Source organism: Brassica napus, chromosome C3 (assembly GCF_020379485.1).
Source record: "Brassica napus cultivar Da-Ae chromosome C3, Da-Ae, whole genome shotgun sequence".
NCBI lineage: Eukaryota > Viridiplantae > Streptophyta > Magnoliopsida > Brassicales > Brassicaceae > Brassica > Brassica napus.
This window is the reverse complement of record NC_063446.1, coordinates 70,337,233-70,363,847: the sequence shown is the minus strand read 5'-3', so window position 1 is coordinate 70,363,847 and position 26,615 is coordinate 70,337,233. Positions and strand designations below refer to the sequence as shown.

The following is a 26,615-nucleotide window of genomic DNA, read 5'->3' as shown; positions in this document are numbered from 1 at the left end:
ATTTAGATCGGATGGTTAAAATAGATTCTATGTATCAGGTTTATACTAAAACCACAAAAAGTTTGGGATGTGCAGACACAAAAGTGCATGTATATATCAAACGAACACCTACTATATTAAACGAACACCTACTCCAAAGGAAAAGCTTCTGTTTTGGTGAAGTTTCCACTCTCCACACAGGTTTGGTCCACTGCTACAACCTACTATATTAATCTTGATAACAGAACAAAGGATACAATAACGAAATGAAGATATCAGAAGCCAAAAAAAAAAGAAATCTTTAAGTACACAGAGCAAATGAAGAAAATTCAAACGTTAAAAATCATATATTTCTGGAAGGACCAGAAGCTTCAACTGCACCATCATCAGTCTCGTAGTCATCGTGGTCTTTGGTTTGCTAAGCTTCTGTGGCGAGAATGTAAAGTAAGTGAACTTTGTTGGTCCAGGACAGGTCGAGCAATGTAATTAAGATTGGTTCTGGTGTGTTCCAAGACGATTTGAGTTATGTCGAGATCAACAGCATGGAATCGGAGCGTTAGGGATTCGACAGAGAAAATCGAAGAGGAGATCGGAGGTAATGACGGTGTTGGACAAGAGTATTTGGCCTCAGACGCGAAGCAATGTGATGGCTCTTTCCAACCCTTTCAAAGGAACTCTGGGACTGTGGGACAAGGGTGAGGCAAGCAGGGGACAAGAGAAACTAGAAAGATAGTTCTGAAACAACGTTACAAGAATAGAGAATGGCAATTGTCGTCCACAGAGTACGAGATAGAAGATGAACTAAGCAATTGATTTTTTCTTCTAAAATTCCATCTCTGTGGCATTCTTTTCTATTGAATTTGAAGTGCTAATCAATTTTCTAATAATCCAAAATAATTTTTGATAAAAACATTTGATGAAATCCATATTTTTCAATAAACAGAGTTTTGATAGGATTTTTACAAATGTTATATCCAATAACTTTGGATTTGCATGAGGTTTTACGAATACCATATCCACTAAAATGAGATTTAGAAAAAAAACTAAAATTTGATGAAATCCCCAATTCAATAAGTCCTTTTTGATGCACCCCAAATCAGAAGCAGAAACAAATCAAGAAGACTTCGCTTATGGGCTTAAGATTAAACTAGATAAGCTTGACGATCTATGAAAATATGTTTATGGACATGATTCAACCCAAAGAAAGAAAGGCTCAAGAAGAAAATACAAGCTATGGTCGAATAATATATCAATCTGACGGCAATTCAAAAACCGTCGACCCTGCAAAAGGATCCGACCAGACGAAGAGTTTTGCGACCACAAATTCCCAAATTCTGTCAAAAGTTTTGGTCTTTGGTCTTTGGTCAAGTCCACAATATTTATGAGTTTTCAAGTTTCTAGATTTTGACTAAACATTTTGTATGTCTTTGCCTATTATAAAGGTCATTTGATCAATGAAATAAAATAAACTTTGAATGATTATTTTTGGAACTTTAAGAGTGATTCTCACTTTTCTTTCAATGGTGTGTAATATCCACTGATCAAACCGATTCATCCTGGTGCGTCATATCCAGGAAATCATCCTCTTTGTCGTCTAGGTGTGGCATATCCTAGGACATTGAGTTGGGAATATCAACAGCCTTCCGCATCTATTGTGCGACCCTTCGATCCATCCATTTCTCCTTTTTGTTGGACTTGTGCGTTATATTAAGCAACAATCGGAGTTCGGAAATATCAACAGCCTTCCGTAACTGTTGTGCGACCCTTTAATCCATCATTTCTCATTCGATCTGTCTGAGATCATATCCCATAGTCCGGCTGAGTGATCCTTTCAAATCTAAGGCGTATCACCCCTTAATTTAGGAAACTTAACAAAATTCAGTTTATGTTTGAGTGCACGAGCTCTCTTTGGTCTACTACGCGGTGAAGAGCCTAGTCCACATGGAGAATATCCGCGAGCCCGCATACGACGACTGGTCCAACCTCGGAGGCCTGTTTGTTGAGCATCTCGTCAAGCTGAAGATGAAGCCTTTCCAAACGACGGGAAGGAAGAAGGAGAACATAGGGAGTTTGCTCACATCGATCTTCGTACATTGCGGGATCTCCTTGGCGCAGACTCCGGTTGTTACCAGGCGCGTTTACATGGATGCAACACATCTCACGAGCACACAATGGCTCAAGGATGGTGACTTCTGGACTTTCAAAGATGGGAGAGACATACGTCTGATCAAGCTGCCCAGGCGCTCGGTCACAGACTTCTCGGGTGGTTTCACTAGCATCCAGTTTCACGCCGACCCGCGCCTCCTCAGCAACCCCGCCACTATGCCACGCCGCAACACTGTTCCCCGAGGCGCGAGAGCACATTAGGAGCAGCCAGAGCCAGCACTTCCACCATTCCCGTCCATGCCAGACATGTATGCACGTGACGAGGGTGACTTCCAGCGCGTTGTCATTGATGCTCGGAAAGTCATCTGGGCTAGAGTATCGAGATGCCGTTGTGCGAGTAGGAGGAGTATAATACCCCATCGTCATGAGAAAGAATTATTTTAAATAAATAATTCAAGTAATTTATTTTGTGGAATTTATTACGAGTTCGTAATTTATTTCTCAAAAATAAATTTTTCTCAAGACAAAAATACGAAGCTAAAGTTGAATAGCGATCGATGCATTAAAAGTAAATTAGTAGTTTAATTAGATAATTAGGCTATTTCTTTTAAAAGGAGAAAGGTGATCGATGAAAATGGTGTTTTGATCACTAAGTTTGGGTTAATTAATCAAGCTGAGAAGAAAAGAGGAGATAAAGAAATATTTTATATTTCTTATGGCTTGGTTGCAATCAACGTGTTTGATGGGAAGGAAAGGAATCGTACAGTCTTGCTTTGTCGTCACCAGGTGTCTAAACAAGAAAGGAAGAAAATAAATAATATGCTTGCTCATGCTTATGAGCATCACGTGGCCAACTTGGAAGCAAATGACTTACCTGAGTCATTGTCTTGGAAACGTGGCCAAAGATGGAAGGGAGAGAGTGTGATACTTGTCACCACCTCATAGATCTTGTTTAACTATAAAAGGAAGGTCAACCTCTTCCATTTCCTCACTTACGTGACCAAGAGAGAAGAAAGGAGAGCAAGAAGAGAAAATAAATAAAGAGAAGAAAGAAAAAGAAGAAAAGAAATAGAAAAGAGAAAATAAATAATTTAAAGAGCTGCTTAGAGAGGCAACACGTGTTATAAAATTGTGGGATTAATGGTACGGAATCAAGACGAAGATTTGGAGGGAATAAAAAGGGTTTGGTCAGCTTCCGGAATCAAAAAGTCAAGTCACATCGGTTAATCACTGTAAGTCACAGTTAATTGTTTGTTAACAAATTTTTAATGCAGGTTCCTGACATCAGAGACGGCTTCCGAGGTAGGATTACCAAACCGGTCTAGATGTCAGTTTGTGGATCCGAGACTTGAGACGATGTCTGGGCTAAGTGGATAACAAGACTAGTCTAAGCATCTGGATTAATGTGATTGTGTGATTATTATATGTTGTTATGGTGTGTACCTCGTGTTAGTACTGTTATGTGAGAACCTTGTGGTGGTTCTAGTAGTAGTTTGCAGGTCATTGCTTCCTCGAATGTTACCGATCGAAGTTGACACTTGACATCATTTATTTGTTAACTATTTTAGAAAATTTTATAGTCTCTAGCTAGCCCAATATCGAAACTTCAACTATTATAAGGTTTTTGATATTCAATCAAATAATTCTAAAATGTCTACAACAAACAAGGTCCCACAACAAACAACATGATCTTTTCTAATCTTTTCCATATGCTTAACTCGACCTTAATAGAACTAGTTTTACTGCTAGATGGACAATGCCATACTTATGCATTTTGGAATCAAAGTTTATACTTTTCGTTTTTAATGTCTCCGAACAAAATTAAACCAAAATGGAATGAAGTAAGAGATATTTTAATATGCAACGAAGCCGACTGATCAATAAGAAGATTCCTTTCTCTATCTTTTTGTGGACACACAAGTTATTAAATTAGGGTCTGACTAGTTCAAACGCAGCGGTTGCGGTTGCGGGTGGTTGCGGTTTCTAGCGGTTTTAAGAGATTTGTACGACTGGTTCTGCGATTAGAAATTGGTGCGTTTGCGGAATACTTATAACTGGTTAACTACCAGATGCAGTAACGGTTAAATAATAAATAAACAATATTTATATTTTATATAATTATAAAACATCAAAAATCATAATATTATAATAAATATAAATATTATATTTAAAAATGTATAGTTTTAAATTTTTTAAAATTATAAAAAATATTTTTATTTTAAAATTTATAATATTAATTAAAATATAATAGATATATTTTAGTATTTTCATAATTCCAATTTAAAAATTTTATTGAATATTTTTATTTTTGTATTTATATTGTTTTTAAAAAAATGATCCTTCTGCAATTGTCCGCAACCGCAAACGCTAGCTGCAATCAGTTTTTGAATTTTTAAGATTTAGAGTGGTTTGAAGCGGTTTAGAGCGGTTTGAGTGATTGTTGCAAAACGTCAACAACCGCTACCAACCGCAAAAGCTACGTTTGCGGGTGGTAGCGAGAAAACTAGTCTTACCCTTAATAAGTGAACGTTAGAGGTACAAAAATTGTATCGTAAACTCTTAGAGCCACAACAATTCCCTGTTTTTTTTTTCCTTTTGTCTTTACGTTGTCAGGCCAGCTAAGACGTTACAGCAAATCTTTGGCCCCATTCAAATACAGCAAAACTCTTATCAATCACAAATAAATTATCATCTTCAATAATATTTTCTATTCAACTTTATGCATTAAAAATGCTTGTTTTTAATTCAAACAAAAGTGAAGTCCACTCATATAATCAACGAAACAGAACCAACGAAATTATTTACATTGAAAAAATTCAATGAGTTTACCCAATGTCACCACCATGAGGGGTGTTTTTAACAAACCACAAATTAAAGGGAAAAATATGCAAAAACATCAATATTGGGAGGAGCGAAACAAACAAATAAATAAAATAGATAACAGTTTCAGTTCTACTCTGTTCTTTTCTTTCTTGATTTGCTCTGTTTCTTCAATAATAAAAGACGAGACGACGATCACAGGAAGAACAAGAGTACTTGCGTTTGACCTTGAAACAGAGTGGTAAGAAACAGAACAACCACTTCGTCTCGATATCAACCGCTGACACTTTTCCGCCGCAGTATGGACACACCCCCGGTGCTTGTTGCCTTCCAAGCTCCCTCTTCTCCTCGTGATACACAAGCTCCAAACACATGTTCTCTTCTTTCTTACTCCTATTCTCGAGACACCTTTTGTGTCTATATGACTATATCATTTAAGTTTGATAGGCAAAGTTTGGAAGCGTGAAGAACAAGAGAAGATAAAATAAAACTTTGTTGTTGGGTTTAGCAGTACCATGACAATGAATTTATAGAGGATGTAAGGAGGATTACGTGGCATTCTCTCCAATACATGTATAAACTAATTTATATATTCATAATAAATGTATAAATAATTCATATTTCAAAAAAATCTTGAGTCTTGGAAATCAAGTTTGTTTGTTTTTTTTTTGTCAAAAGAAATCAAGTTTGTAAGGTGTGGAAACTGTTGATGATATAAAGACCGCTTTCACGAAACCAAACCACGCATTTTTTACAAATTTTAAACAAAAACATAAGTAAACAATTAAAACAAAGAAGTTTTATTCTCATCTCAGGTTTCAAAAGAAATGAAACAACACAGGCAACTAGATTCAACATGAATCCAAGAGGAAGCCATAGCCGCATGTCAAGAAGAATTGTCTTGTGTACAAACTACATAAGTACTTGGATTTTTTTCTGTACCGATGTACCATATCTGAGGGGAAAAAGGAATGTATTGGGAACCAGCACTGTCTTTGTGTTATCATCTGCTATATATGACTCAAAACTTGCAACCAAAGTGTGCGTTACCTTCAGAGCCAGATCTTAAGAGATGATAAGGTATCTAATAGAACTTTTTAGTTAGCAGCTTCCTCTTTTGCTTATAAAGTTTGCATCACAATTGGACTTCTTCTTCCTCTTTCCCTCCACCAGATGAAGTATCTCCTACAAAGGTAATACATTAAAATATCGTTAACAGTCTTTGCAGTTGAGAACTTCCATTAAAATATTTTCATGACTGCTTCTTGCTCTGAAATCTCCAGTGAAGAAAGATACGTCATGTAAAATTCAAATTCTTATTCAAAATACATAACTATTTAAAAAAAAAAGAATGTTAAATTTATTCATCTAAAAAGAAAAACTTTTTTAAAACATGTGTATCCTTAGGTTTAAATGTTTGTGAGAAACAAAGCTGTTATCCAATTTGAAAACAGAACAAAATTGCATCAAATTTGCAGGTCTTCATCTTGAACCAAACCAGGCCATCATGGCCTTCTCAAATCGGGGACTTTTATTGAGTGACGAGATTCTATTGCGGACCACCTTATCAAAGTACTTGATGAGAATAGTTGAGGGCTGATGTGTTTCTCCATGTCTTCTCCAATTTCTTTCTTTCCAAATCGTGTGTACTGAGACCTGAAACACATATCTCACAAGAAACATGTCTGTTCGATCTCTTATTTTCATACATAACCATTACCATGATATTGTCATGTTATCAAACTCTGTGAATCAAATCATTTTCTTCAACTCTTCTAGTGACCCGACAGAAAGGTCTCAATGATGAGAATGTAGTGGAAAATTCTTCAAACAAGGTAACGAGGGCTGTAACTTACAAAAAAAAAGATAATGAGGGTTGTAGCATGTACGACAATATTTGCATTAAACAAAAGGGCGATGGAGATGTCTAAATACCTGAAGAACAACACTAGTTTTCTTGTAGAAGCACCTCCACAAACCATTACTAGAAGAGTAGGGAACACCTCCATAAAAGAAATCTACATGTGATGTTCTGTTCTATTAGCCAATATGACATAATTATTCATAACAATTCTTAGAAATTTCAGGTATAGCGATAAGAACGAGTTGACGTTGCATATTTCTATTCGTTAAAATCAGCGAGAATATAGCATTTTTAGTTATATGGAAAATAATACCAAAATCATGGTTGTGAAATCATGTATACATAATTTTAATATATATAAGAAACAAATTTTTGACCAAATTGGGCTCATTATCTCAGTGTGACACAATTAAGCATTTAAATTTATATAATAAATTATTAGTGGAGAGATGTTGTGGATCAAATTAAATATTAGAGACATATTTAAAATCAAGCTGTTGTCGAGAACAAAAATAGAAATTACATGATAATCTTAATTTGTGAAGCGTATCTAGATTTCGAACTAATTCAGCCATGAAAATTAAAAACACAACAAACACTACTTGATGCTTACTCAACAGCATTATGTTTAAATCATCTTTACTAGTTTAGTAGTACATAGAAATATAGTACAATGGTGAATCATAATGTAAATTCAAGATTCACATACTAGACTGTTGTAACATCTCATTTTAAACTTTTCTCAAAAAAAAAAACATCTCGTTTTAAACTATCTTATATCATTTATGTTTTTAATGTCAATATAATATGGGATTTATAGATACTTAACAACTTTGTAATCTCATTAAGAATATTCTTATAATGCAAATAATAGTTTAAAATGTCATTTACCATGAAGTTATTGGTGCTTATTGAAATCTATCTAGCTACCATACTAATACGCATCATGCAACTTTCTTGTCGTAATCTACAACATAAATGCTGATTAAAAATGATCGCATTTAAGATAAAAGTGATGTATTTTATATTAAGAAAACAATATTAAGTGATTACTCTTAATATGTTGATTAAAAATAATCATGGTCACGTTTATAATGACCTAAAGTGATTCACAAACATAATATATTTTTAATATGTTAGAAAACATATTTTATTTGTATATTATGAAAATTTCAACAATTACATTCTATTCTCCTACGCTTTTCAATGGATAATGAATTTTTAAGAGAAATTGAATCGAGTAATTAGTGAAGACACAATGTCTTATAGTGCTTACCATTTTAGTTGCTATAATAGTCCAAGATGTTACTGCAAAGATATGTGAAAAACTCAATCAGAGCTAATCTTTAGATTAAGTCAAGAAAACTCATATTTTCATCCTATATTTAATAATTTAAATTTCTACCACATATTTAATAATATTTTTGTGTAGTACTCTAATAAATATAAACAAACGATATAAAATGTAAAAGTTTGGTAATAATATAAATGCAAAATGTAGGGTTCAGTTCAGAAATATAAAAATAGTTTGAAAGTTAGATTATAATAAAATGATTCACAATAATTTTTGTAATTTGATTAGAATGTTTTTTATGATTCTGGTGGCAAGAGATTTTCCGATCAAGCGAATGCAAGTATAATGATGATGATGGCAACAAAGATTTAGGTTGGGGTGATGGCACTATTTTTCTTTATTTACAATGATTTATATCTTAAACATATCTAAAATATTGTCTTAAATTCTAATGGTATCTACAGATAAGGAAAAGCAGGAGAAACTAGGTCATCTGGTTATGATGACAAATTTATGTTGTCATTGTAAAGGATCTACTAACAGAGATATCTGCAAACATTATGGTCATTACTTCAAGTCATCCAAATACTTGTCACGTATTTGAAAAAAGGAAACATGGTTTCACAATTTTTGTGGGAATGTATGATGGTATGCTTACAAAGCCAATGCATTAGTAGTCATCTCGAGTTCAAGGTACGATATCATTGTATTGTAATAATACTATTTTAACAACTCTTTTCTAATAATTTTATATTTTTCTAGCTATCCAAATTCGTAAAGGACAAGAATGAATTCTAATTTTTTAAGTTCACATATCCACCACATAACAATAATATTGATTATGTAAGAAAATGGAGTAATCCATTAACAATCCAGAAAAATGTAAGTAAACAATTTAGTGTTGCTAATTTTGACGTTAGAACTAGCGCATCACGTCAAATAAAATTTAATTTTTATTTTATTTTTCTGTAAACATACTTCACAAACACTATCAGCATCTTACTAACTATTTTATTTTCATAAATCATTTACCTTACAATCTGGTGTATTTTGATGAAATTGATCGATCCATAATATAGTTCAACAAAATAAATGAATAACAAAAAAGTATTTGTAGGACATTTTTTTCCAAGACATTTTGGTTTATAGTATAAGATATATGAGACCATGGTATTAGATCAATTTAACTAAAATCAATAACATTTTTGTAAATTTAAGATTTGGCTTGACACATTTAATTTTGGTACTTATACAATTTTAAGTGGCTTGCAATTATTATTACATCATGTATATTGTCTATCTTATTTTTCATACTCTATGAATTTTTTGTTTTTTGAAAAAGACAATTACCCTATCCTTATTTATACACTATGAAGTTTCAACAATTATTCTCTTTTGTCTGCAATTTTATCCGTTAGATATTAATTAAATCAAATAAGTAATTAGCTGCTATGATAGTTCAAGATGTCACTGCAAGATACGCCAGCAATCTTGGATTAAGCCAAAGAAACTTATATTTTTAACCTTTGTATGGTAACATATATTTCATACACGTAAATTAAAATTGTAGTTCAATAAAAATAAACATAAATAATTAATATAAGATGTAAAAGTTTGATAATGATATAAATGGAAAGAGATTCGGTTTAGAGATAAGACAAAATAGTTTGAAATTTGGATTATAATAAAACTAGTGTAAGTAGGACAATAGATAACTTTTTCTAAATTACAATATCTTCAACTTTGTTACATTGAAAAAGTGATAAAAGAACTCCACTAATGGCGAAGAAAATATTTTGTTATTTCAAACAATGATTTAAAACGGATAGAAAGTTGCGATTTCCGCCGTCTGAAACACAAATATTACACCTTTTCGCCAAAATATAATTAAAATTTAAAACTTTCTTGTTTCTTCAATTAATAATAACAAAGATACCAAAAATATTGGGGAAAATTTGGAAAAATAACTTTCCTTAGGATTATATTTTGGAAACTATACCATCTCTTATTATTTTTGAAAAGTACACTTATATATAAGTAAAATGACAATACTATCAAATTTAAATATCTAAATTAATATTTGTTTAAACAGAAATAATTTTGAAATATTCCGTTAAAAACTTTTCTAGAAACAAATGAACAACAATACAATTTTCACTACATTTAAAAAAATACTATAATATCTCTCCCGGAAATAACGCCATCACCACTCACTTTTGTTTTTTTTTTTTTTTTTTTTCAATTCACAGAACATATATGGCGTTGGTTTTGATCTCCATTTTTGAACTATTTACAAGTTTCGATATTGTCTCCCTTTAACTTCTTCAATTCTCTTATTTTTTTATTTTTTCCAGTACATTCTCTTCTGATTTTAGTTCCATGGTCTCTTTCTTTCCTTTTCTTCTCCTTCTTTCCTTTTCCCTGTATTTTCCATGGTCTATTTCTCTCATTTTCCCAGAAAACAAAAAAATAAACGTTTGCTTCAAATTTCCTCTGAACCTGAATTTTAAACTAACCAAATGACAACAATAACTATAGAAAATGAAAGAATAGCAAAGAAAAAAATAGAAAAAGTGTTAATCTTTGAATTCTTTAAATTGCAATAATGTTGTATACATTTTTTTGTTCACATAAAATTCTGTAAATTTAAAAGATATAGATAAGACTTATACATTTCCGAATTTTTCTATTTGTTATATTAATATATTAATATTTATTTATTTCAAATATAAATAATTAAATTTTGAATTTAATTGTTTAATCAGAAGCAGGATAAAAATGTCTTTTCATATATTAGAAAGTGTAGTTTTCAAATGGATATAATTTTCAAAATTTAAATAATAATTAGGGTAATTTTCAAATTATCCCAAAATATTGGGATTGGTTTGTAGTGGAGGTAAAGAATGTAACTCCACGTTCAATACAAATTGAAACCTAGTAAATAATAAATTAGAAAATGATTTTTAGTCCATTATATCATTTGTATGATCTTGAGACTGATCCTATGATATTTAGTCTCTTAACATCTATCTAGTTTTGTAAGGAAACACGTTTGATTTCTACAAGAGTTGCCAAAACTCGATGTTCTAACTCGATGTTCTAACGTAAGATTTGAAAGAGCTGAGTATATTTATGCTTTTCTCAACTAGAATACTTATATTTAACAATTCACTAATTTTAAATCAATTAGTATACTTTTTATATATACAAGAAGAATCTATCACTGAATTCACTAAAAAGTTGAATAATTCACATGCTGATACAACACTAGTCACTAGTCTAAGTAATTACCATATAGGTAGATGTAAAGGGATTGAGACGATCTGGATTTGTTATATAGTGCAACGCATGAAAGGTCTATAAGATCTACAAAGTAGAGCAAATTTTAACAAAAACTGAAAAGTCATTGTTATGAAAATTGGTTTGCCTAACATATTCATTATTGATAATGTTTTTTGAGGGCATATATTCTAGATTAGACCATTAATATATAACAATAGTGATTAGTAATGGAGGTTACATGGCATGCATGCAAATATGTATTAGTGTCATGATTACTTAGAGCAACCTCCAAAGTTTATATATATAGGGCACTAAGCCAACACTGTCTTGAGCCACTCTCTCGCATAATGACCTTTCCACTACAATATGACAAATGATATATTTAGTTCACATGAAACCTTATCTCACTTTTTAGAAAGGTTTTCATTAATAAACAAATTACGAAATGCAAAATCTTAAACCAGAAGCTGACCTTCCAATCCAACCTAGAAAATAATATAACCAATTTGCATGTGTGAATCAGGTTATCGGTTAAAGATATGTTATTAGTATTCTAATCCGTGATTCGAAGTTCCAATTTAAGAATATCAATGCTCAAATGTAGTACCTCAAACGATGTACCATAGGTTGAAGATTCATAAGAATTTATATAAAAAGAAAAATTAATTTATGCCATGGAAAAATGATTAAAACCTATACAAAAGATAATGGAATAAAAAGATAACACTATTCAAAAAAGCAATAAAAACAAAAGCACATTACATTCCATGATGAAGTGAGGCAACTTATGTTTACACAAAGAACAATGCGGTCAAGTTCCTCTTTTCTTGGATCATAATTAATTTATCCTTTTCCCTGTTATAAAGCAATATATATAACAGCAAAAATAAGTAACATGAGATGTTCATAAAACTAATAAAACAGCAATTAATTAAAAGCCAAATTAAGCTAATCAACAAAGAAAACTTGGATTCTGTTGGGTAGACATGTGCCCATGAATCCTTCCTCCTCGTATACCTCCCCTTGGTCAATCATATCTATACCCCTCAAACATAGGTTAATTACACTTATGCCCTCCTTCCCGCCGTTTTTGACCGTTACTAGACCCGTTTGAAAAACATCTTTCACCCACTCTTCAAACAAACCGTTAGCAAAAAACCCACACCCTCTGTAGAACTTCTCGATCAGTTCGGGTTCGACGGTAAACCCGAATCTCTCTTCATGTTGCCCGAGGATCTCTTCACAAGAATCTTTGATCTTCGTCACGAAAAACTTGGTTATATCTTCGTTGGACAAAACAGTGAAATCAAACCGGTTCTTGATCGAATCAAGAAAACGTTCTTGAGTGGCTGATTTCGCTGCTGCTTCCTCTTCTTGCTCTGCGGCGTCGACTCTTAAGTTAAGGTCAAGAGCATTTGATCCGAAACTCAACTGCCTTGAGAACTCTTTCTTGATGTTGCTTATGTCGCAAGCCACATCCTCCTCTTCTTGGATTCTCGGATACTTCATCTTAACCATCGTCGACACAGCGTCAGATTCCGGTTTTCTCTTGTTGTTTACCAAACCGGAACTCAATTTCTTACACTTCAGCACCATTGGTATGACAACATGTTCGTTGTCTTCACATTCATCGTCTTCTCTCGTCAAAAGGAAGATCATGTGGCTCTTCTTCCCTTGAGAATCATCCAAATCTCCGGACTTTCCAGCCTCAACTCTATCTACAAGGAGCTCCATGAACCGGTCGTCGGCTAAATCAACTCCCTCTATCAAAACGACAACCTTTTCTCCGTTTTTCAACGCCTTTTCGAGCTCCTCGTATGCTTCACTTGCCTTGGATGTTTTCAGGTTAATCTTCAACATGTTATCGACTGACCCGAAAAGGGAAGTTGTGACTGTGAGAGCCAATCTTCTTTTCGCAGAAACATCGTTCCCCGAAAGCAGCATCCAAGTATCTCTCCTCGTACTCCTCTTTACAAACTCTTCCATGGCTTCAACGACTGAAGGAAGAACTCCCCTTTGCCATGGAATGTTCTCTTGAAGCTTTTCTGATAACCCCCTCATTGTAGTGGATCTCTCTGGTTCTTCTTCATCATCAGATGGAAATGGAGAATGACCAAGTGCAAGAGTAATCTTGGCTTCCACACCTTCATCATTGCTAATCTTGAATCCATCCAAACTCAACTCATCGGTTAGATTCTTCTTTAGACCTTCTTGATTGTTAGTTCCGAAACTAAACTCAATAGTACACGAGTTCTGCCGTCTGAACTTGGCCACCGAGCTAGATGCACGTGAGTTTTGTTTTACACCTGACGAGTCCACAAAAGCAGAGCTGCTCTCTTCCGCTCTCCAGCCAAATCTTTGAGTAGTCATACCGGGTTTCATGTGGTGAAGAGCTTGACAAAACCGGTTCCATTTCTTCCTCAGTCCACTCAATTCATCCTGAAACTTAAACACACACAACACAACGGTTCAAGTAACCAAAGAAACAATAATAAAGAAGAAATATATTTCATTTATTAACATTTTCTTTTACCTTTTGGTTAATGTTGTTGTTGTCTCCATGAGGTTGTAGCCAAGGTGGTAATATTTTGTGCTGAGCTGATATAAATGCTTTTGCTTCTTTCTCATAGTTAAAAGCACATTCTCCACAAAAGTTTAGTTTATCATCTTCCTCTTCTTGTCCTGATCCTTCTTCCTTAACTCTAAAAGGCTTCATCTCCATCACTTGAGGAGCCATCTCAGAACTGTGACCACTGAAACATCAAGTACTTTAGTGATCAATGGTCTGGAAAAAAATAAGAAAGATAGAAAGAAAGAATAAAGAAAAACCTGGAAGCATGGAGAGTTAGTGAAAGTTCTCCTGAAGGAATTGAAACAGCTTGAAGAGCCCATTGAACATCAAGTGGTGGCTGCTTCATTTGACACCTCATGTATGTTTGGTAAGAAGCTGTTCCCAAGAGCCAAACTTTAGCTCCTGAGTTGCTATACTCATAAACCAATCTCCCTATCTCCTCCACTAGATGATCCGCCGCGCTGTACTGCGATGATGATGCGCTGTTTTGGCCGCTCCACACTGCCCAATTCAGATCCCCAAGACAAACAATCACACCTTTGCTACTCCAAGATGTGAATGAATCAACTTTCCTCTTCAGCTCCCTCACTTGTCCCTCTATATCCTCCTTGTTCATGAAGTTCAACCCAACTTGTGAGAACTGAAACTTGATGAAGTGAGTTTGCTTTAAATCATCTGGAACTTCTCCTCTCTCTATTCTTCCCATGAGCTTTGCAACCACTCCTTCTGTTAGAGAGACAGAGTCTCCAACTATGACGGTGTTCCTCTTCTTGTTGTTTTTCTTCCCAAGAAGCACTTCAATGACCGGGTTTGCGTCTTCTCTCACATGATCTGGAGCAAATGTTTTGCCTTTAGGGAAGTGGAAGAAAGGGTTCTGCTCAAAAGAGTGATGATTGGTCAAGTGACCATGCCATATCTTACTAGGGTTAGGGCTTAGAGTCCCTCCTCCTTGATTGTTTTCACTAGAAGTAGGAGAGCATGGAGAAGAGAAGACACCAACAGAGGAAGAAGATCCATAGAAAACAGGGGAGACAACAGAGGAGTCATCATCTATGTTACCCTTCACCGAGACGCTAGAGAGTCCAGCTTCTCTCATCACTCTGCTCACACTAGGATCATCAAGAATCGACACGACGAGCTGCTCGAGTTCAACCTTAACCGCCAAGAAAGGTTGGTTCTGCTGGCTCTGCTGCTGCTCCACGCACCCTCTCCTCTGATGCGCCTGTGCTCTCTTCAGAGCCGCGACCAAAGCGTTGGAGAGCGAAGGCTGGGTCTGAAACAGAGGGTTTGGATTCGTGGGAAGCCTGTTGAGAGCAACGTTGAAACAGAGCTCGAGGGCTCGGCAATGGAGAGAAGGGTGAGCCATTTGTCGGCCGAGGGCTGTCAAAGGATGAGACTTTAGACATGCCCGTCGGAAAAGATTCGATCTTGTTGAAGTTAAAAGCGTTGAAGCTACGTGAAGTGGAGTGACCTGAGAATGGCCTCTCCTTCTTGCTAAGGTTAGAGATTGCTTCAAAACTGAAGCAGCCTCTGGTGTTAGTGTCTGGTGCACGGTATAAGCCCCTGTACGCATCACTAAACCACTCACCTTAAATCTTTACTCGTCCAAGAAACAAAAAAAAAAGGTTGAGACTTTGAAGTTTGTTCGAAGCTTAAAGGAAGAAACAGAGTAATGGTCGAAGTAAGCTTTAGTGTTAAAAAGATATGTTTTAATGTTTAGTGTGAGAGAAGTGTCGAAGAGATGAGGGCTGATCAATTATGGTTTTATAATGTTGAGTTGGTTTCACACTTTCGATGTTGTTTTTTTTCTTTAAATTTTGTATTAATTTAAATATCATTTTCCCTTTATGGTTTTTTTTGTTTTTAAATAAATTATACTCTCCTTTTGCTTTCGTCTTTTGAATAGTAAAACAGCTTTCTGAAGCTTTTTTGAATTTCCCACTTCCTTCAAGCTTCGTTTCCCTCCACAGGTTCAAGTTAAAAATGTATTGGAACTATATTTAATCATCATCTTTATATGTTACATATGAATATTGATGGCCGGCTTAATAATAGCGGAGGCCCAGTTAATTTCTCAAAGTATAGTTATACTTTTTATATATACAAATAGCATTAGTATATAGGGCACTAAAGGGACGTCAAAAAAAAAAATATATATATAGGGCACTAAAGGTTTTTTATTTCCAGTTTTTGAAATAAAACTATTTTGGCTTTACCATGTAACAATACTTGTTTTGGTATCGTAGGAGGTAGTACTCATCTATATTTCACTTGTTTTCTTGAATCTGCTTCTACATCCGGGCTTGTCTAGGTCCGTACCCCATAGTTTTCCTGACCCGAAAACAACATAATTGTAAGAAACTTCAGAAATTTTATATAATTAACAAAAAAATGTAAAATTATACGAATGATATTCATATGCATCGATATGTGCCTTGTGCATACAGAATTGGTCCTTCAAAACTTGATTGGATATTTTAACAAAATTAAAACGACTGAGAATAAGTTTTAACTGTCTAAGATATACAAAAGAGGGCATGTTTGATTGGTCCAGGACATGACCGATCCTAGATCGACAATTTAATACTCGATTTTGATTCTTCAACCAAAAAAATGGTGTATCTTGGCCCGCATGTTTTTAGTCTACCAAAATGTTTCTATATATATAAGTTAGTGGGAGATTTTAAAGTTGTATTTCAAGTTGTGTTCGAGCGATCTATGTGACCATATTGAAAATTTTGAACCGGAAATAGTGTTTTTTCGTAATGAGGAGGATCCGACTTATGAAAATTTGGTCCATGTTCGTTTTAATATTTTAAGTCATTTTGGTATTGATAAAAACTAAGTTATGTTACAAATATATTTGAAGAGTCATGACAAACTTAAATTTGAGAAAGACAGTAATAAAAATTTACTAGAATATGAAAAAGGAAATTTACAAGAATGTGAAATAAGAAATGATATAAAGAAGAAAAAAATTACAATAATATTAATGCTCAACCAAATGAGCTATCCAACAAGATTAAATAACAAGCTTATGGGTTTTTTACTCTTTAAGATTAATAAAAAGGTATATAATATTTTCTTTTATGTACGGAATAGTATCATATAAAAGAAAGAGTAATCTTTGAACGATTTTTATCTTCTTGAATTCTCTCTAGTCTCGATCTTCCTAGAACTAAAGAACGTAACTACAAAGAAAAGCAAAAGTTAATATTAAAGAGACGTGAAAGTAAATTTTGCAATATATCAAATGTATATAAACCAAAAATATATTATATAGTTTAGTTACAAAAAAATATAAATATATATATATATATATTATATAGTTGAAGTGTGGTCGCTGTTTTTGAGGATGATATTTGAAGAGAGACAGAATTTCATTCCTCAAGTCCCCAAAAGAAAGTAACAATCTGTCTCCTATCTTTCAATTCTCAAAGCACTATCTTCTCTCTTTCTATCTCTAAGCACATAATAACATGTGGGTATGTTTATTTAACCTAAAATATATTACTTGAGCAACTTATATCCAAATATCTTAAATTCGAGTAAACTATACTTTTATAAAAGAAAATAATATTTATATGTCAATGTAATTCTAGTAATGTTGTAAAACCTAAAGGCTAAATTCCAAACCTAATATATATTCCCTTAAGATCTTGACGGAGAAAATTTAGGAGAAAAAAATGAAAAATATTTAATTTTTTGTTAGGGTTTTGCCATCACACCTAATGTTATCGAATTACTATAGAACATTAGTGTAAGGTGTATGTATATATATTACGACATTACATAATAAACTGAACACAAATTGCGATTCTGCGTTTTTGTTTGATTATAAAATCTCTGTATCAATAATAGCCTAACGTAAACTTGGACCTTTACAGTAGTATTAGTATATATGTGTATGAAATCTTCCGGTTTCATAGCTTTGATCTTAAACTAATTCGACCTAATGCATGCTTCCTCTAAATGGTGAATTTTCGAAAATTTCCTAACCTATATCTAATGCTAACAGAAAAGATTGGTCCTCGCTGGCGCGCGATTGGTGTCAGGATGAAATAAACATCGCATGTTATGTAGAATGTTAAGCTTTATTGTGTAATGCCGTTAAGTTACCACAACTTTTGATCATGCATGGTACTCGAATAATTACCATATCTTTATCATTAGTTAATTATTTTTATTCAACGTGTATACGTATTTCATAATCATTATGTCGTCTCCCATGCAAAAGCTACACCTCAAGTACCAAATTTTCTAATAATGTTTAAAGTATTTCAATAATCAGTACATGTACATGAGCTAATACAAACACATGGTTGCTTCTACTTAATGGTTTCTGACATATAATTGAAGACTCTATCACAATTCAAAAATAATTCCCTGGAAACATTTATCATGGTCGTTAGTACCAAAAAAACATTTATCACGGTCGTTCACAGCAAAATTTAACTTAGTACTTTTTAAAAATCGGGAAGTTCGGACAAGATCTTAATTTTTCCCAAAACATCCTGTCCAACAGAAATTGAACTAGCTATGGACGCAATGTATAGGGGTCGATGAATTCAGTGTTAGTGGCTGATTTGGTTGAAACCTATAAATTTACTTCGTTAAGGTGTAGATAGACAATTTAGTGTCGAAAGTCGTCGATCGGTGGCCAGTTTATAAGTATTATAAACCCAAAACTCTAAAATTTATTACTAAGAAAATTAAAATAGTGTTTAATCAGTCTATAAAATGACTAAAATCTCATGCGTACAAAATCTTACATCTTAAATGTTTTTTTCGTGTAAAAGCATCTTTAAATCATAATAAAATGGTTGACAATGTCGATTTTCATGTTCGATTCCAAATATGCAATATTCTTTGTGAATTGTGGAAGATTGTCTTTTTGAGGTTTCAACATATTAAGCTGAATTTTCAACATGCCAGTGAGTTGCAGGTTACATTTTCATTTGCATATATTTAGTCTTATGTGCAGAACGATCATCAATGGTGGCACTTGGGTTCAATAACTGATATTGACATATTAAATATGTACGTAAGAACCGATTCTGAACTGCATATTATTGGGAACCCATGTTATTTTGGGAGGTAAAGGAACGTTATCAGGGAGACAAGTCTGGAACAAAAGAAAGGACCAAAAGGAAAAAAACAAAACAAATAAAGCAAGTAAAACAATAAAGAAGAGAGCTGTGAAGAGCTATTGCTAAATGGTAAGGCCATGATTATCCCTAAGAAACCCACAATGGATTTCTTAGTTTAAAAAAAAAAAAAAAAATTTAAAAGCAAACCAATCGCGGGCTGCCACGTGTCAGTGGGGCCCGCGAACAGTGTAAGAAACTCACTAAGATCGGTTCTTAATTAGTAGTTTTTGTAACCGATCCTTAAGGGTTTTGTGAGGACCCACGCACTAAGAAACCCACTAAGGACCCCGGATAATCATGCTCTAACTAATGGTAAATATCATTTCAGAAATGAATTATTGAGTCTTACAAGATGTTATAAACAAACTATAAGACGTCTAAAACTTACTTCCATGACAAAAAAAACATGGAAGCAAAATCAATCGAACTTGAAACCGTTCGGCTTTGTAGCGAACAGGACATCAAGTATCGATACAAACTTGTAGCACCAGGATGGAATCTAAGACATATACATATGTCTTTAATACGTTTATAAAAACATATGTGATTAAAGTTACAGCTCAAGAAAAAAAAAAAGCAAAAAGAAAAGTTTATAAAAAGACATATACATGTCTTCAATACGTTTAGTAAGTACTTTGGCTTTCTCGTTTTGCTTCGTACTGTATGACTATATATATTACTGCATGCATCAAAAGATGACGTATTAACTGATCATTGCTGCCACATTCTTTCTCCGATCTCTTAGTTTCTCTGATCCCAACGAGAATATTTCTCTTTATTGTTTTTCTTTTTTTCTGCTTTATAAATCTTCTTTTTATGTGAATTTAAAGATTATGTTTTTCAAAAGAAAGTAAATCTTCCAATGGTATAAAGGGTACATCTTAGGGTTACTTTTATCAGATCGATTAACTTTTCTTCCATAAAATCATAACCTCCAGGTTAGATTAAAGAATCAGATTAAAGTCGAATAAAATAGTAAGAAAAAACAAGGCCATCATTATATTTTAACAACTTTAGGGCTATTGTATACGGATAGAGAAAATGGGCTTAACCAGATTGGATACATATAACTTGGTAATGTTTAATTCCTTCCATAAAAGATAATTACCTTAACCTACTCTATGTACATCAAAGCCATTTACCAAAGCAAAATGTAGAATACGTTTTAGGAGAAAAAGTTGAACTATTAAAATTATCTACTGAAAAAAATAATTATTCCTTATAAAAATACATATAATTTTGTTTTTAGTGTTTTCAGAAATATAAAGCTGAAGCGTCAAAAACAGAAAAAATTGAAGCGACTATACTTAATTCAATCTCTATTGGTATTTTTTTGTAATCGTCTATATGAACTATTTTATGTTCATTGATTGATTGATCAAACCTATGCAGCCGGCTTAATTACACTTTAGTACTCTAATCTTGATCTGTTTATAAAGTTAAGTAGTTTTTTTTCGACAGTTCTGTATTTATGTTCGTTATATAGACTACCAACTGGTTAGATCTAATAATAACTTACAGTTATTGGAGAATTTTATATTCTTTCTGTATTTCATGTTTCATGATATTTAATTATCAAATTTAAAAGAAGAAAAAAAACTGAAAAGGGGAAGATTAAAGTGACTATACCATATTAAGAAATGTAGTACGTCTTCAACTATTGCAGTCAAAAAAGCATTTTTAACCTTTTACATCGGGATAGTTTTCACTATCTTTATAACTTAAAAGAATATATTTTGGTTTCACAAATAATTCTTTTGATCATCTAGCGTCGTATCCTGAAATAAAGCTCGTATATATACGTATCTTTACTTTTCTTTTCTTTTTTGTTGGGAACATTAACTTATTTTCTATTTGTATTAGTGATCACTTTTGCTATGCAATAGTATACTCTTTTCACGAAGGATATGCTTACGGTGAAAATATATATTTTAGGATTTTAGGGATTTTAACATTTTTCAAAGTGATGTTTGGTGTCTACGTCGAGTTTATTTGAACAAGCTGGTTGGCATGAAAATAATTTTCTCTGAGAAAAATGTAGCAAAGCTCGGATTATTGTTTTATTTGATAAAACTCATTGTTGACACAAATAAGTAGTTAGTACCGCCTAATTTGATATCAAATTTACATCAGAAAGGAAAAGGGAAAAAAAAAACGGAACAAATTATTGAAGAGGATCGGTCAAAGAGGAATAATTAAGCTCTTTCTTTTTAGCAACTTCTATTGTGATGCACTTTTGTATTTGTCTTTTGCTGCGTACATTTGAACGAATGTTTCTTTACTTCTATCACAAGACAAATAAATAATTCAATAGATAAGTTTTTGTAATGGTTCTCTCAAACAAGAAATAACGTTTTTATTATCATGAAAAAACAGTAAAAATAGTAGTAAAAATATAATTTTAATTTAACCAAATTTTACAGGAAATGAATTATAAGTAGACTTATTGGGAACACCATTTTGTAGCCAATTCCTCCGGTAGCATTTTGGTAAGTCCTCAACAACCATAATTGTTTTTTCCTTTTTAACCCGATATGTCAAAGGAGTTTCAAGTGATTTACTATTTCATAATTGTGTGCGCTTGAATAACCATTTTGATGTTGTCTTCTAGGTTGTCAGAAGGTGCGATATGATTCTTTATTGATTATGTTTTTGACTATATCGTCATTATAGAGTAAACATTTACTCCAAATTTTATGTTACTCTGTGTTTTAATTACCAAAGTTTTATCAAGTGAAATAATTTTTCACCACATAAGGCTAGTTACTATTCAAAAAAGAAAAATGCATATTCAGTTTTACTCTATCACCACATTCAATCTCAACAAAAAATGATAACATGACCTTTGAAAAATGATGATATAGCATTAACCTAGACATGTACAATTTTTCTTAAAAATATTTATATTTTAGGCAAAGTTTTTTTAATAGTAATGACTACTAAATCATATATCACCATTAAGTTAATTTTTGTATATATATTTATTTTGGAAAAACTGTTTAAATATAATAATAACTAATGACATATATCACCATTAAATTAATATGTATATCAGATTAGTCAAAAATAAACTAAATATATTTAAGATATTTTTACATCAACTTATATATCCTGAGTTGTATATATATAATCAAAATTAGTTGTAAATATGCATAAAATACAAAACTAAAGCAACATTAATCAAATAAGATTTTTTATTGTTAACCAATTTAATGTATTTTAAATAAAATAAAAAAATAAAAACTTTATTAGAAATTATATATAAATATGAGAATATTTAAGACTGCTGGTAAGAGACATGTTTAAAATAAATAAACATTAATTACAATACAATATAAGTTAATTTTATTTTTATAAAATTTAATCGTAACTTTATTAAAAAGTAAATAAAATAAAATTTAAATAATTAAACAAAACTAAAATAAATAAGAATACAAAAGAATATATTTATGATTTTATTTTTTCCACACCGATGAAGTTAAAATATAAAATAATGTCTAAATGTAATTTTAATTTTTTTTTAAAAATAAAAATATTATATTTAAAATTAATATTTGTGTGCATAGCGCATAAATATTATACTATTAGAATATATCAAATATAGACATATTTAAACTAGGTGATAAAAATATTTAAAATAGACAATGACTAAATATAATATAAACTAAAATTTTATTTTTTATAATATCTAATCTTAACACTATTAAAATTTTAATAAAATAGAAGAAAAAATATTAATGATTTTATTTTTAAACCAATAAAATTAAAATAAATAATAATAATGTCTCAAATATAAACTAATTTTTTTCGTTTGAAATAAAAAAAATATTTTATGTAAATTATTTTTTTTTGCGCATGATGCATGAAACTCTTAGTAATTAATGAAAGTAAACGTATTTATTCCCCTTCCTTTTACTCTTTCTTTTTTTACCATTTTTCTTTCAGCTCTTTTCCACCAATCACACTATATTTGTATTGCGTTTACGTTAACGTTTACTGTATATTAATAATTTTAATAAACCGACATTTTTAAAAACTGTAAGCGTTAAGGCTACACGCAAAATTGATAATTACCACTCACAATTTTTTCTTTGACCCACTCATCTCAATAGCAACACTGCAAACTTGAAATACACTACAGACGGGTTAAACCCATAATGCATTCCTATCGGTCTAATCTAAAAATATATACATAGTTCTGTTGAATACATGCCTAATTAGGCCCAATATCTATTCTTGCAGATTTTTGAGATTTTTTTTGTTAGAAAAAAGGCTTAACGGAAATCTTTAAGGTAAGGGGTGAATTTTATAGGGTAATCGTATAACATCAAATGTCTCCCAAACTATGACCTCATTCTATATATCCTCGAATTAAAAGTTTGAAAAGTATTTCTCCACAAAACAAAATTTAAATATGTAATTCTCCGTAAACTTTAAATTCAAAACCTCCAAACCCATACAGATTGATTGCCCTGGTTTACTGTACCTAAACTAAACCGAGAATTTTATAAACCTGACTTTTAACCAATAGTAAACCTGATTAAAATCTAATTACATCTATTAAACCGTGAGTTAATAACACATACCCAAGAAAATAATTCTCCTCTCCTCAATTTGAATCCAACAGTTCCACCTTTCTGTCATTCTTATTGAAGTTGCTAGATTTCATATGATATCCAATCAGGTGCTTCAGCCAATGACTAGCTCTAGTTCCTCTCGTTTTTCGTTGAACGCGTGAGAAGAAATTACCGCCATAGCCATCTTCGTCTGTGTTTCCGTCAACAATGTTGCAGAAATGGAGATCAGAGATCGGAGATGTGGCAACAGATGTACTTGATGAAGCTTGTCCATAGAACTAAAGCTGTCAAACTCAAATTCAGAAACATAGAGTATTGGTTTTAAAAGAGACTACTGAATGTATATCTGTCTTTAGGTGTTTGGTGAATTAATGATATGAATGGAGGTATTTGAGTCAGATGTTTGAATCAAACTTCGTTGGAATCTTAGATTGATGTCGTTTCTCGGTGCAAAAATAGAGAAAGATCATAGTGCTCGTCAATCTTATCTTTGTCACTGGTTTTCTGATTTCCAGAGATAATTTAACGTTTAAGCTTGGGATCTGATTCATTATGTGTCACTATAGTGAGTCTCTAATTATTAGTCTTTAGTTCTCAGATTTTAGAACGTTCTGTTGTATTTTAATTTTAGGTCTGTGTTATAAAAATGTCCCTTTTCGAGAAAATGAAATGAAAAAAAAAAAAAAGTATTCAGAAAAGTGAATGGGTTATGGTCTGGTTAATTATGTACTGTTGATTTATTTTTGGTATGGTTTATATAATAAACCGGATTTACATCATAAAGCGTTTAAATCAAAATTCGTGGGAAAATAGGTTTCAAACTTTTAATTCAGGGATATATAGAATGAGGTCATAGTTTGGGAAACATTTGATGATATACTATATTTCTCTTGGGGAAATAGCTTGTTTACCCAATTTTATATGATTGATTCTTTCTTTCGTTATATTTTCTACAGATGGCTTAACCGAAATCTCATCGTAAGTAGAAATCGTAACGTTAGATTGAACCGAAAATAAATTGGATCAATCGTTTGTTTTCCTACTAAAAAAATATTAGATTAAAAAAAAATCAAAATATGAGCTGCGATTGGATTAAAAAAGGCTAATTTTAGCTGACAATTGCATTCTTCTAGAAATCGAGTTTTTTTTGTTTATAGGAATCGAAATAAGTTAGAAGTGGAATACATGTTCAGTGTTCACGTTATAAAATAAATACTAGAATTCAACCCGCGTTGAAACGCAGATGAAGTTTTTTTATATAAATCTTTGTTCATGTGTTTGTAGAATTTTAAATTTTCTTATAAAAAAGTCATGTTGAGTTTTTTTAGTAGTGTATAATTTGTAAAAAATATCAATTCTTGGTTTTAGTTCGTATACAATTAGTTATTATGAAGTCCATTAAGCAATATATAAATATATATATACGTAAAATATGTTTTAATTTGAAACTAATTTCAAATTTGTAATTTGCATGTAGACATGCATTTTTAGGTATGAATTTTAAGAAAACTTATATTAATGATCATGACCAAACTACGACTGATTGAGATACATGAGTTTTGATTTTATAAAAGTGTGACTAATAATGTTGTATCGACCGGAGCCGATGTGAGAATTTTGTAGTTTAATGACAAGCTTTTAGTTTTTCAAAACAAATTATAGAATTCCATTTTCTGAAAGAACATATCGATGTTGGGCTCTTTTAAGTTGACAAACAAAATAATTAGATAGTATATGTTATAAAACTAAGGTCAGGTGGAAGCCCATATTCGAAAACCCATATTCTTATGCCTTTGTATTTCCTATCCTATATTGTATTAGAGTTTCATACTTATATAATTCCCTATATAAAGAGTTCCTTATTGTCTAATAAAGATATAGACTTTCCCTTTATTTTCATAACACGTTATCAACACGATAGCCTCTAGCCCTAAGCCTCTACGAAATATTCTTCAACTCAGCCAAAAATCATCAAACCCTAAACGCAAAGGAATCTGCCTCGGAACTTCAAAGAGGTCGTTCTCTCAAACCGTGAGGACCCAGAAAACGATCAAGATATCAAATCGAAGCTCTCACTGAGACGAATCCGTCAGTGCAAACCGCTTGTCGATCTGACCACCGACTCGCCCTCACGCACAGATACATTGCGCGCCAATTTGATTTGGAAACCAAATCCGATTCCAACAAGGATTTTCTAGCCGAACTCAACTCCTGTGCAAGATAAGTTTATCATACCTTAGTTGATTCATGTTATCTTGTTGGCGTTCATGTCATCTAATGCTCCTCGTGTTGTTTCATGAGCCGAGGGAATTAAAATCTAATATCAACAAAGAGTTTAAGCCGAGAGGAGTTGCTGCCCGTGCGATCAAACTCTCTTTTCCATTCAGATCAAAAGGAGTTCATAGGTAAACTATCTCAAACTTTAAAACTACCTAGAAGTCGAGTTTAATGTAATTAAACTCGAACCATACAAGAGAGGACCGATCGCATATACCTTAATATGTGATCATAGAAATCAAAACCTAACCAACTATGAATACATAATTCGATTTATATCCTTATAAATCATATAGTATATGTTTAAAACTTATTAAAACATGGTCATAAGTTTTAAACCTAAGAACTATCTATATCTAAAATCGCATGACATGAAAATCGAATGTCATGCTTAAAACCGAAAATAGTATAAACCTATACTATCTAATGTGATTCTAATAATTCTAAAACTTGAATCATATATCTAAAACTATAGTTTCAGATCTGATTATGTCAATAATCAGATCTGATTATGTCAAGAAAATAAATAAATAGATAGATATATATATCTAAATTCAAATAAAAAAGAAGGCCACTCCACTCTATTTCGACAAAAGACCCATCCCCAACCAAGTTCCATAGCTTTGAGTCCGCTATCCCGAGCATTATTTTCCTACCCCCCGGAGGGAAAGGTCCTTCCCTTTTGGGCCGGTTG

At 32.3% G+C, this 26,615-nt stretch overlaps 2 protein-coding genes across 5 annotated transcripts; both read right to left on the bottom strand.

Annotated features, from left to right (window-relative positions):
- Positions 1–4,856: 4,856 nt before the first annotated feature.
- On the bottom strand, positions 4,857–5,456 carry LOC106386262. The gene has a single exon (XM_013826133.3). The coding sequence runs from the start codon at positions 5,277–5,279 to the stop codon at positions 5,076–5,078; it is 204 nt and encodes a 67-aa protein (XP_013681587.2). The 5' UTR covers positions 5,280–5,456; the 3' UTR covers positions 4,857–5,075.
- A 6,695-nt stretch (positions 5,457–12,151) lies between these two features.
- Positions 12,152–15,666, bottom strand: LOC106390070 (protein SMAX1-LIKE 4-like). Of its 4 annotated transcripts, none has more exons than XM_022700228.2 (3): positions 14,175–15,666; positions 13,879–14,089; positions 12,152–13,784 (listed from the first exon to the last, which is right to left on the bottom strand). In XM_022700228.2, exons 1-3 carry the CDS (start codon positions 15,488–15,490, stop codon positions 12,294–12,296), a joined length of 3,018 nt encoding a protein of 1,005 aa, XP_022555949.2. In that variant the 5' UTR covers positions 15,491–15,666; the 3' UTR covers positions 12,152–12,293. The 4 variants fall into 4 exon arrangements, with proteins under 4 accessions (XP_022555949.2, XP_022555948.2, XP_013685914.2 ...); XM_022700227.2 differs by having other exon boundaries at positions 12,152–13,790; positions 14,175–15,665; XM_013830460.3 differs by having other exon boundaries at positions 13,879–14,098; positions 14,175–15,663.
- Positions 15,667–26,615: the final 10,949 nt, after the last annotated feature.

What these genes read in the sequence shown, in the direction of transcription:
- LOC106386262 (XM_013826133.3), bottom strand. Translation starts at nt 5,279, where the DNA reads ATGTGTTTGGAGCTTGTGTATCACGAGGAGAAGAGGGAGCTTGGAAGG.
- LOC106390070 (XM_013830459.3), bottom strand. Translation starts at nt 15,490, where the DNA reads ATGCGTACAGGGGCTTATACCGTGCACCAGACACTAACACCAGAGGCT. An exon ending in CTAACTCTCCATGCTTCCAG is followed by an intron (nt 14,099 to 14,174) that starts GTTTTTCTTTAT and finishes TTGATGTTTCAG; the next exon opens with TGGTCACAGTTCTGAGATGG. An exon ending in ACAACAACATTAACCAAAAG is followed by an intron (nt 13,791 to 13,878) that starts GTAAAAGAAAAT and finishes TGTGTGTTTAAG; the next exon opens with TTTCAGGATGAATTGAGTGG.